The 13,309-nt window shown below is 37.4% G+C and overlaps 1 protein-coding gene across 2 annotated transcripts; it reads left to right on the top strand.

The window, feature by feature from the left end:
• The first annotated feature begins 2,143 nt into the window (after positions 1–2,143).
• On the top strand, positions 2,144–11,847 carry LOC126975239 (pupal cuticle protein G1A-like). Of its 2 annotated transcripts, XM_050823042.1 has the most exons (3): positions 2,144–2,169; positions 2,257–2,663; positions 11,453–11,847. In XM_050823042.1, exons 1-3 carry the CDS (start codon positions 2,158–2,160, stop codon positions 11,799–11,801), a joined length of 768 nt encoding a protein of 255 aa, XP_050678999.1. In that variant the 5' UTR covers positions 2,144–2,157; the 3' UTR covers positions 11,802–11,847. The 2 variants fall into 2 exon arrangements, with proteins under 2 accessions (XP_050678999.1, XP_050678998.1); XM_050823041.1 differs by lacking the exon at positions 11,453–11,847 and having other exon boundaries at positions 2,257–3,159.
• The last annotated feature ends 1,462 nt before the right edge of the window (positions 11,848–13,309 follow it).

Raw genomic sequence — 13,309 nt, 5'->3', positions numbered from 1 at the left:
CTTGATAGGAATTGAATTTGTGTCGGCTCAATCAATTTACCTAATGCCACAATATATTCTTTAACTTGAGCGTTTTCTATTGCATCAATAATAATAGCTTGATCTTTTTTTGGAAATTCAGTAATTTGGGTAGCACTGACATATTTCGGTACTTTTATCGTTTGGCGATTCATATTTCTGTAGTTAGAAATTAACAAAAACTTATTCACTATTCGGTAACACTAATTTCAATATAAACTCGCGAAATTATTTAGGTATATAACTAACAACGTAACAGTTCGGTGACTGATTGTCTAAGTTAATTACAATTAAAATGTACGTACTATGTTTAAGTCTTCTCGAATTAATGTTGTTTGGATGCTCGTGAGGAGAACGCTCTTATTTATTATGCCTGGTGAAACAAAAACTAGTAATATATTTACTGTCTCGTACGTTGAAGTTAACATTTAACGATATCAACCTTTCATTAAGTGCAATTATAAATAAATGAGAATAAATATATTTAATCAACGTTGGTTGAGCTTATCAAGGACAATTTTATACGCTGTGAGACATTTCCTCTTTTGTGGCAAGGCTATGCCATGAATAATATTATTGACCACTTTTAAGTTATAATATTTGGATAGAAGGCCATCTTATAGAAATGAAATAGAGAGTTATCTGATTATTTAAACACGACTCATATATTGGATGCAGCATCATACGAACTAATTTGTTATGTATAATACAGTCATTGTAAAATAATATATTTCATTGAAAAGAGTGGCCGTTGAGTTTTTGTATGTACTTCTCACGAGCTCTACTTATTTGAAAGAAAGAAAGAAAAAATGTTTATTGACGTCATTATACATTCTGATAATAGTTCTTAAAGTTATACTATTCTAATTATGATCTAATGACGCCAATGGGCCCCCAACTCAGCATAGTTGTGGTTTCGAAAGAATCCATAACGCTGGTCTTTTTTTTTCGAATAGGAGGACAAACGAGCGTACGGGTCACCTGTTGTTAAGTGATCACCGCCGCCCACAATCTCTTGCAACACCAGAGGAATCACAGGAGCGTTGCCGGCCTTTAAGGAAGGTGTACGCGCTTTTTTGAAGGTACCCATGTCGTATCGTCCGGGGAACACCGCACAAGGAAGTTCATTCCACAGCTTTGTAGTACGTGGAAGAAAGCTTCTTGAAAACCGCACTGTGGAGGACCGCCACACATCCAGATGGTGGGGATGATATACTAACTTGTGGCGTGTCGTGCGAAGATGGAATTCAGCGGCAGAAATTAGGTTAAACAGCTCTTTGGAACACTCCCCGTGATGACACGACACAATGAAGCGACCGTGGAAACCCAGAGAGCGCTACTAACGCGCGGTCTTATCACACGAAGGTGTACAATCTATTAATTCTCTATGAGCACAGAGCACAAAAAATAGTGAAACTAGGATCTAAAATTAAAACATTTTTTTTTTCCGGAACAATACATTAAACTTGCCATTGCCACACAAAACAAACTAATTTTTTTAAATATTTTAAATTGATTTTTGGACATTAATGAGATATTCCTTGTGTTTTAATTTAAATAGCCCTAAACTAACACAGTTCCGTATGGGAGGCGGAATATTATTATTTTCGAACTTAAGGTAGATTTAGTAATTTAAAAGAAATATTTGTAGTGACGTCTCAAAAGCGCTTAGTTGAAGCATAATTAAATAAAGTTTGTAACTTGTTCATATTCAATTCCAAACAATATTAGATATGTTGAAGCAAAATTACTCATTAATGTAAAATTGTATTCATTTTATAAAATTTTATTGCAATAATGAATTCTTAATTAAATATAATTATCAAAACTGCAATAGGTACTAAGTATATGCAATTGATATGAACCTCATAAATAATAGCTAAAGGTTTCGTAACCTTCAAAATTACGAGTTACTTAGTTGAATTATAAGTTCGCGAAATAGGTGTCGGTAAATAAAACAACGGAACAAGATTAAAATTGAAAGTCTATCGCTTAGTCACTACCGCAGCTTACAACCACCCACCGAACACTAGCTTACCTTGACAATGAAAGGAGACGAAAAGCAGCCAACACGGTTTGTATAAAAACCAGATCAGATTCTACAGAAATTATTCAGTTACCAACATTAACAACAGAAACATGTACGCCAAGGTGTGTTTGCGGAGGATTATTTAAATTTAATATGTTTATTACATTGCCTAATACATTGTGTTAATAAAAATGATTTATTCCTTGCAGCTTATCGTCGCTCTTTGCGCTCTGGGAGTCGCTCATGGAAGCGGACTCCTGGCAACAGGGCCAGTAGCGTACGGCAGCCACGCCATTGCCGGGCCTCTGGCCTACGGCGGCCACGCCATTGCCGGGTCTTTGGCCTACGGCGGCCACGCCCTCGCCGGGCCAGCCGTGGTGTCCCGCACCATCACTCCCGCCGTGTCCTCCGTGTCCTCGTACTCCACCCAGACCGCTCACGGCTCTCCCATCGCCACCTACGCCGCCGCTCCAGCCATCGCCACCCGCGCCTACGCCGCGCCCGCCATCGCCACCACCTACGCTGCCGCCCCAGTCGTCACCAGGACCATCACTCCCGCTGCCACCTCTTACTCCTCCTACTCCACCCAGACTGCTCACGGATCTCCCATCGCCACCTACGCCGCCGCTCCAGCTGTCGCCGTACACTCTGCTCCCGCCGTGGCCGTGACAAGGACTATCTCTCCTGCCGTCTCCTCCTACTCTTCTTACTCAAGCCAGACCGCGCACGGAGCTAGAGCCATCGTTGCTCCCGCAGCGTATGCCGCACCAGCTTACACTTCCTACTCTAGTCTTGCTGCCCCAGCATACTCCACCTACGCTGCCGCGGCTCCCATTCTCCGGTCATCCGTAGCGTACTCTGCTGCTCCAGCATACTCCACCTACACCGCTGCATCTCCAGTTATCTCCAGCTACGCTCGTCTGGCTTCCCCAGCATACTCCACCTATGCCGCCGCTGCTCCCGTTCTCCGGTCATCCCTGGCCTACTCTGCTGCTCCAGCTGTCTCCCACATCTCTTACAACGCTCACGGTGCCAACTACGGATGGTAACTGAATCAATCCATGTGATAAACTGTTGTGTAAATAAAATTTAAATAAAATAACTAAATCTTAGTGTTATCGTTTTATTTAGTTAACTTAAATGAACATATAGAGCGAGTATTAATATGGCCATTACTAAAATTATCATATTATTCAAAGGTTAAAAAATATTGTTAAATAATGAACTTCCTCCCCTCATTAATACATATAAGCAAACTGAGATGAATGATTGTAACTCACAACTGTTCAGATTCATTATAATCGAATAGAACAGTATTATAGCAAATTATAAGCCTGACATAGTATATTATGACAAAAAAGCAATTGAAAATGACTCAATACAAATTCAAATTAGAGTTAGAAATATCATAAATTCATATAGAAAATTAAAAAAAATCATATAGAAAATTAAAACAAAACAAACTCCAAGCAAAGTATGAATCTTTGCTAAATAATTTTTTAATTTGTTGATGAAATCGTGGGTGCGAGAGTATTGGTAAAACCTCTATCATCGGAATGAATTTTTACTAGCAAAAAGTCCTTGTTCAGAAAAAGTGTTCAATGTATAACTGGAATAAGGTGTTGGAGATGTTCAAATAACAGCTCTTATATTTGAACTATTAATTGTACCTTATGCAGTGCGTGGTCTAACTTTGTTCTTAACATCAATGGCAACAACAGTTGTTTAACGGCTTCGTTTTTATCATTCACATATCAGCATAATTAACTAAAATAATCATCATAATTAACTAAATATTAAGTAACAACTTCGTAAAATTGTGAATATTTTCAACCATAAACTGATTTTCGCACATCGGCATAAATAGTGTAAAAGACCTATTTAACGGCAAGAATCACCATGATGTTGAGAAAGTATGAATATTGTCAGTAGAGGATGTATAAAAATATCTTTTAATAATATATTTTGGCGATTTTGATGAAGTTATGACGGTTAGATGGAGATGCAGTAACTATTAGGGTTAAGGGTATAAAGGGATCTATGTAACTTCATAACCGTAAAAATCCCACTTGACTTTATATTGAAAATCACTGTGATATGACAAAATGACTTTTACTTAAACCGGACCTTGTATGTCAGTAATGTCAATGTCGATTTAAAATTTGTTTTGGCTTGTAGATTGTAAATACGGCTTGTTGCAGGTCGTTCCGGAAGTAGTGTCGAATTTCGTAGTAGCTGGTCACTATGACAAAATAGAGGCCAATTTAGCATAATTCCTGATAATAATTTATTACGGATGTTATGACTCCTTTATAATAATTAGACAGGTTTTTATATTCGAATATTTATTAGATATGTATTACACAATAAACAACATGTAATTTTTAGTGCAATTTAAAAAAAAGTTTTCTTTCCACTTCTTTTTTCATCTGCTTTTAACTTCTATATCTACTTTAATAATTAACGGTTACGCTACATCGTTATCGTCTGTTAACTCGATGTAGTCTACCATTATACAAGTATTTTTAACTATGCCGTCAAAAACATAACTAGTAAAAAAAAACAAATCTCGGAACTCTGTTCTTCTACCGTAAAAAGTTGTGAGATCGATATAGTAATACCAAGTCAGTCAATTTATTCAGTCCCTACTTAAGGGTCCTTCTGTATTAAGTAATAACGTAATTATGCTATTATTATGTATTAATCTAACCTAAAAACATCGTATAGTGTTGTCCTGTCATTAATATTGTTATTAATATTAAAAATCTTTTATGTTTTAAATAAATAGATTAACTTGGCCATTGCTTGAAAACACAGTGTACCTTTTTCTAATTAAATAATATTTAATTAAAACAAATCTTATAACTATATTTACAATACTACGACTACATAAAATTAAAACTATCATTACGTGGAAGCGTACCAAGAATACTGGCAGCATTACCGCGTTGGATAGCATGGCTGATCCGTTGACCGAAATAGCTGCCAGTGCTTGGGTTTCCAGTAGCCTTATTGAGGCGCGAAAATAGTATTTTGAACATTCTCCGCGCCTCTGGGCCCCACGGGCCAAGTGTCTCGACAACAAACGGCACAAAGATGTATGACTCACTGAGGCCAACATATTAGCGACGCTTACTGTCTTCGGCAATCGAAAGCGGCTCTTAATTAAAAATTCAATGTGAGATAAATACTTACTTATATTAAATAAGATTGTTTAGCGCTATGGCCAACTCAACAAATTGAATTCACGTTGGATGGAACTAGCTGCCAGCGCTTGGGTTGCCAGTAGCCCTATTGTGGCAAGAAGATAGTACTTCAAACATTCTCCGAACCTCTGGGCCCCACTCTGGCTATGTTCTCTATATGTTTGTAAAATTTTAATTCTTTATCAAAACAAATTCCGAGGTCCTAACATTTTAACAGATTCAGTAACAATCAATAGGCCTTGAGCATTTAGAGTAATACGTATTAACTGTGGTATCTTTATGTAAATTGAATTGTAAAGCATTTGGATGTATTAAAAGACATATCGTTCAAATTGCACGATTCAGTCAATCTGTTGAGATATAGTATCCTCAAGTGATTTTATAGGCCTTAATATTTTGAGATCGTCAGAATATAGAAACTATTTTGAAAATTTAAAACGTGCCATGTGTTATGTCATTAATAAATATATTAAACAATATTGGACCTAGATGGGGCCCCTGTGGGACGTCTGATATATTTTTGTAAACATTTAGATACGAAACTATTGATTACAACTGTAGTGTGTCTATCTTGAAGATAAGAGCAAAACTATTTCAAAATAGAACCGGAAAGTCCTACTTTCTTCCATTTTTCAATCAGTAATAAATGTATAACGCGATCAAACGCGTTGCTGATATCTGTGTAAATCATGTCCATGGGAATCCAATTGTCTAGTGATAGTCAACCAAAATATTTGAGAATGATACTAAATTAGAGACAGTGGTACGAGACTTTACAAGCCCATGTTGTTCATTAGTCATGGTTTGTTTTGGATACCATGTTAATTAAGAAGTTATAAGTTTTTCAAGGACTTTACCAACGATCACTAAGATTGATATAGGCCGATAGTTGGAGACTTGGCATTTATCTCCGGATTTATACACAGGTACAATTAAAACGTTTTTTATTTTTTCGGGAATTCGCCTGTACTTAGAGATTTATTCAATATAAGTCTAAGAGATGAAGGTATGACATTACTGCATCTTTTAATAAATACTGCTGGAATGCCATCACTACCTGCACCCTTTTTGTCATCTACAGAATCAAATACTTTACGGACCTCCTATTCGGTAAGCAAAAAAAGCACATCGAAACAGCTGGTGTTTCGGTTTACATAAGTATTATTATTTGTTAATGTGCAAGCTTCTATTCATAGCAGTTATGGAACAGTTGCTCATCAAGTTAAAGGATATCATAAACATCGGTCAATATGCTGAACCGGTAAATTTTATTACTTTTTTTCATTGTGTCCTTGTTTAAAATGTGTACTTGTGTAAAGATGTTTATTTTTCAATAATTAATTAAATAAATAACAAGAAAAAAATAAATTAATAAATAAAATTCGTAAATTAACAAACTAATGTGTTGGTATTACAATTGTAAAAAACTTTTTGGTTAAAAAGGCGCGAGTATGTTTTTTTACTTATATTACTGTGCTTATATGTTCTTCTGTACTGCTCAACTTTTTCCGAACAAATTATACATTTGACAAATTAAGTAAAAAATATGTATCAACGTTTTTAAGCTGCTTAGCTTAAATTAAGGATTGGCCTCCGCTGCGCTCTAGCTAGATTCCGCACTAACTAAGAACTTTTTATTACGGCAACTATTAGATACTTCTGTGCGTGGCATCTTTCAAATTGTGTAACATACGCTTCGTCTTATTTTACATTGAAATTAATAAAATACAAAATACTTATGTATATCCCAGTGTTTTTCATATTTCTTGTAGTAGGTATTAGTTTTACAAAGTTTTACTAAGCAACCCACCATTTTAGTTTCAATTATTAGCAAAATTTAACAGAACATGTGGCATATTAACGTCACACATTGTTCGTGACTGGCTCGAGTATGCCCACTTGGGCGTAGTATTAGTTGCAGCACTTTGCTAAGCTTAAGCTAAGCTAAGCTTGTTTCTGTAGACTATTTTGTCCGTCAATAAACTACTCTTCGCTTGTGTCGTTTAAACGACTTTCTACTAAGACGTGTCCATTATGGGAGGCATGAAATTGCCATTTTATACTGAAAAATTCAATCCTTTTTTTTGTAAAGTCATATACGTGTATTTATTGAGTTGAACAATCGGTTAAACTGCGTCAAAGGTTCGTTCGAGGTTAGGTTAGAGAGAGAAGGTTGCTTTTCACCCGAAAGGCGCCGATAACTTCCATTCCATTCAAACCAATGTGTATTCCGAATTCATAATATGTACATTTTTTCAATGCTCTTACGGCATCGAAAAATATCGTAACGAAATCTACGATTTATTGATTTCTTTCTTTCTTTCTTTCTTTTTTTCTTATTATTGGAACACCAACAACAGTTACATGTATGACACTTGCTTAAACATTATCAAGATTCTATATAATCTAGATGGTATTATTAATGGCACTCACTGCATTTGATAATAGATTGTTTTAATGGGTAAATACAACACTTACTAATTAAAAAAACAAGCAAATTAAATTAAACGTTAACACTACTTATATCATTAAAATTTACAATTTTTTTTTAAAGATATTATAGATATAGAAATAGAAGAAGGTTATGTTTAAAATTGAACAACATGCAATAGGTTTACATGGGCTTGAACTCAGGCGGTTTTCACGCAAAATAGCACTTCGAGTTGCGGAAACAGCAAAAAAATACCTTTTTCACCTCTCCAGCACGAAAAGGGCGGTATTGCTATGTGAAAACTCGCAGAAAAAACGCTTTTTGCTGCGAGCGTGAGGCAAAGTGATTTTTATCTATTATTATATTTGATCTCATGAAGAAGAAGAAGAAGAAGATAATAGAAGCACTTATCCTCGCTATCTATACGTTTCTGCGATTAAAATAGCTAGGTTATTTATGCCTTTACGGTAAAACTCTGAAGACCTTTGCTCAGAGCTTCCCCGGGGCATAAAAAAATAGCGAAGTCCCAGGGCCAAGAATGCGTAAGAGGCGACTTAGGGCATTTACCATTGGGAGGCTTCTTTGCACTGGATGCTGGCTCGATTATGGGTACCACATCGGCGCCTTTTACTGCTGTGAAGCAGTAATGTGGAAACGTTATTGTGTTTCGGTCTGAGTGTCCGTAGCTAGTGAAATTACTGGACAAATGAGACTTATGTCTCAAGGTGACGAGCGCAATTGTAGTGCCTCTGAGAATTTTAAGGTTTTTCAAGACTCTTGAGTGGCACTGCATTGTAATGGGCAGGGCGTATCAATTATCATTAGCTGAACGTCCTACTCGAGTCTTGCGTTATCCTGGATCAAACGTGGTGAAGATCGGTTGCCGATTTGGGGCTATTTCTAGACTACTGCTGTTATTTCTTGACCGAGTTATCATGTTCGTTAATTTGAAATTAAATGAAATTTATTTACTGCATCGAATACAGTTTACATTCTAGATCTTAAATATATAGTAATCTCTTGCATTCGGCAATGAGTTTGAGTTTTGAGTTTGAGTTTGGTCAGCTTTACTTTAGGGGGCATCGTTTGGTTTGACATGGAGCAAGCCATTGCGTTAATTATTGTATAGAATCCACTATTTACCACACGTCATAATCATAAAAGTCACCTTAAAATCCGTTAATTTATGTGTCGGATCGAATGGTAGCATGTAAATTAAGTTTTAACGAGTGATTCTGTTTGTAGGTCAGTTAAATAATGGTACTTAAATGTTTCAAGCGTTTTTAATAATCCGATTTGATACAAATGGGTTGTTATTATGGATATAACTATGAACTGCCAACCTATGTAGTTTGATACGATTTAGTTCCTCTTTATTTGTGTTTACCTAGTCTTCCTCAAGGTTCATTCCTAAAGTCGAAGTTTCATCTACGGAACCGATTAAGACAAACACTTACGTTGGGTTTATTAGCCGTTTAATGAAGCCACAACCTGAGAGTTGAACAAAGCAAGCAAGATTTTATAACGATACGACACTCGAACGGTTAGCTCAGTTGGTTAGAGCACCGGCACGGAACGCCGGAGATCGTGGGTTCGAGTCCCGCATCGTTCATAAAATTTTGTTGTTTTTCAAATATTATTTGTCTAAAAAATCACTCTAATTTCCAATGTACCTAACTAACTAAGTAACATGTAAAGGCTATTGAAAAATGTGTGTGTGTACTATGTATGCATGCAAGAACTTATACTTCTTTGGCCTAACGAAGCAAAAGATTCTTAAAATCATTTATTCCTCGTGCTTGGTGGCTGACGATGGCTTTGACTATTAATTATTATTAAATAGCAAATACGGCTGTACAGGCTTGAACTTGCCTATCCTAAATAACGGACGAAGAAACCAAAAAAAAAAATAACGAATGTCGCAAATGTGAGAAAATTTTAGGAACCAACATTCTCCTTGTTACTTTTGTGTTACAGTGATGCGCGCATCTTTTAATTTCACTCTCATCATTTTTTCATAACGAGTCTAAAGAAGTAACTAACTTCAAAAATAATCTAGTCATAGTAAATAATCTAGTTACCCCGAAAGAAGAACCCCTGGGTCCACGATTCACCTCACAGAACACAGAAACATTATGTTTTCCTAATATGCAATTTGACATACTATGAAGAAAACTTATAATGTTGCAGGGGTAGGTATAGGAAGCATAATTAGCCGCTGTTATTTCCATTGTCACATTATGCAGCTAAATGATGCCCGTTGTTTAAATACTCTTTGCTCGTAAGTACTTCTAAACTAAACAAGATAGACCTGATGTGTTTATGCTCATTTGATTTTTTTTATACATTTATTCAAGTAGCCTTTACAAATTTTATATGTACAATCTACCAAACTACGTAATTAGTTTGTCGGTAGCAGCTCTCGCGGAACAATAATGCTACTTACAATAAAACTAAATAATACAGTATTAAATTAAACTACTATTAAACCTAATGTTACAATATTAAACTTATTTGGCAATTGTAATATAATACGGCGTAGTAAAGTTAAATTGCCATATATTGAATCGATTTCATCCATTTCATGGGCACAGTGACAGATTAAATAAACAAATACATTAAAAAGAAAACTAAAAAGTTTCAAATCAAGCTTTCAATCATAAATTTTGTGAAACTGTAGGTAATCAAAATTGAGCAAGTCTTGTGCTATTAGATGTTATTTATAAAAATGAATATTGTAAAATAGAACAATTAAATTACTGCAGAAAACCGCGTAAGATATTAAAATAATCAAACAATGAAAAAATTCATATTCATAATAATTTTTGTAGCTTTCATTGAATTAAGAAATAACTTCGTAAATGCTAACGAAGAAACAAAGCCATGTTGCATTTTATATCAACAGCCTGATATAGATCTCAGTTCAAGCTGATGAAATAACCGGCGCAGTTAGTTTAATATATTATTATTTAATCAATCCCGCAACATAGGAATAATATAACATAAAGAACGTTGATTAAGAAATTATAATGCACAAAGATAATAAAAGGTTTTGCTCTTATCAAAATAACTAAAGACCTTTAAGACCCGAATCTCGTTTATATTGACAATGAAAGTAACTCGAACTTCGCAAGAAACATTCAATATAAAAACCGTATCACTTTCTGTAGACGTTAATCTGTTCTACGTATTCAAACAATAATGTACGCTAAGGTGTGTATTTTAGTAATTTGGTGAACATTATTTAAGAAAATAAATAAAAGTGTAAAAAATAATACTGGACGTACTAAAACCGCCATTTGTATTTGATGGTAGTGATTTAAATGACGCTAAAAAGAAGTGTGAAATAATTGTGAATAAAATAGACAAATTTTATGAAAATTCTTTCTTGCAGCTTATCGTCGCTCTTTGCGCTCTGGGAGTCGCTCACGGAAGCGGGCTCCTGGCAGCAGGGCCAGTAGCGTACGGCAGCCACGCCATCGCCGGGCCTCTGGCCTACGGCGGCCACGCCCTCGCCGGGCCGGCCGTGGTGTCCCGCACCATCACTCCCGCCGTGTCCTCCGTGTCCTCGTACTCCACCCAGACCGCTCACGGCTCTCCCATCGCCACCTACGCCGCCGCTCCAGCCATCGCCACCCGAGCCTACGCCGCACCCGCGATTGCCACCACCTACGCTGCCGCCCCAGTTGTCACCAGGACCATCACTCCCGCTGCCACCTCTTACTCCTCCTACTCCACCCAGACTGCTCACGGATCTCCCATAGCCACCTACGCCGCCGCTCCAGCTGTTGCCGTGCACTCTGCTCCCGCCGTGGCCGTGACAAGGACTATCTCTCCTGCTGTCCCCTCCTACTCTTCTTACGGAGCTAGAGCAATCGTTGCTCCCGCAGCGTATGCCGCACCAGCTTACTCTTCCTACTCTCGTCTGGCTTCTCCAGCATACTCCACCTATGCCGCTGCATCTCCAGTTATCTCCAGCTACTCTCGTCTTGCTGCCCCAGCCTACTCCACCTACGCCGCCGCTGCTCCCGTTCTCCGGTCATCCCTGGCGTACTCTGCTGCTCCAGCCGTCTCCCACATCTCCTACAACGCCCATGGCGCCAACTATGGGTGGTAAACTATGATAAAGATGAGAGAAATAAAAAAATTATTTAGTTAAATTATTTGCCTGTTTTGTTTATGAACGAGTTAGTTATTCATATCAAAATACACATTGTGGTCCTAAATGCACATTGTTTCAAACACGGTCAAACTATGGATTATTGTATTTTGTGTGGGGTTTCAGGTTTCTATCAACATGGGTAAAAAGCGCGTACAAAAATTTTCAATATCTTATGAATTCTCCTAGTATTGCAAATAGATATGGGCGGTGGAGGTTACTTATTATCAGTTGACCCGTAGGCTCGTTTGTTCCTCATATTTTCCATGATAAAATTAATAATAGTAAAATAAAATAACATTAAAAGTCTTGTTATATGAAATTGTAAGACTTATCGATCTTTGTCTGTACAATTTCTTGCATGACTTCTAAATAATTGTAGTTATAAAATATGAATTACTGACTTTTAGTTATATAAAAATGTTTGTAAAACACCCAAGTAATTTATACGCACAAAATAACTACCTAATTTATATATTGTTCAATTTATCCCATTCCGCAACCATATCGAGAGAGGACTCGATAGAAGAAACAAGTTTCTCCCGGTACTGGTCGACGATTTCCCGAGAGAGATCTGCATGGCCCACCAGTGCTGTCGTCTGCATAGTTATGTATGTTGGAGGTGTCCAAAATATCATTGATATGCAGAAGAAACAATGTCGGAGACAGCACACAGCCTTGGAGCACTCCAGTTTTCACGGGCTTCTGGTTTGAGCAATAACCATCGACAACGACTTGTATGCTGCGTCCAGTGAGGAAGCTGGAGGTCCAATTGCATAAACTCTACATGATCAAAGGCCTTTGCGGATATAGCAAACTAACTGGGCCTGGCTAACTGTCAGGCCTTACCCTTGCTTTCGATAGCCGCCAATCTATGTGTTAGGTATACCAGAAAATCACCTGCCGACCGACCATGGCGAACCCCGTAATGTCGGTCGTTGATCATGTGATGACCATCTAGATATACTTAGAGCTGGCGGTTAATTATGCTCTCCATGAAGTTTTAAAGAAGGGAGGTAATAGCAATAGGCTTGTAGTTTGATGGATCTGAACTGTCTCCTATTTATGGATCGGATGGACACATGCGGCCCGCTCGACTTCCTGACGTCCAACGAAAACACAGGCATAGAGCTCAGACACCGCGGGATGGTGGGCGGTGTGTTTCCGTTGTCGTCAAGAGTCGAGTTGGAGGCAAAAAGAGCGCACAGAAGATCGGCTTTCTCTTTTACCGTATGCGCCAGGGTGTCATACTTTATGTGCCACGGTAGCAGGGACGGATGGTTGCAGCCAAGAGCATCCTCTTCATCCACCTAGAGATAGTAGCGATCTGGAGAACAATACGGGCAAATTATTAGAGTCATACTCCATTTATGTAAATTATAACTTATTAAGGCAAATTTTGTTGCAATGTAACTTCCTCAATCACGTAAACTGGGCTGATAAGGTTTCAGTGCACAATGACGCCG

Source organism: Leptidea sinapis, chromosome 35 (genome assembly GCF_905404315.1).
Source record: "Leptidea sinapis chromosome 35, ilLepSina1.1, whole genome shotgun sequence".
In the NCBI taxonomy this organism is placed as follows: Eukaryota; Metazoa; Arthropoda; class Insecta; order Lepidoptera; family Pieridae; genus Leptidea; species Leptidea sinapis.
The sequence above is the reverse complement of the archived record's forward strand: the minus strand, read 5'-3'. Positions and strand labels throughout refer to the sequence as shown.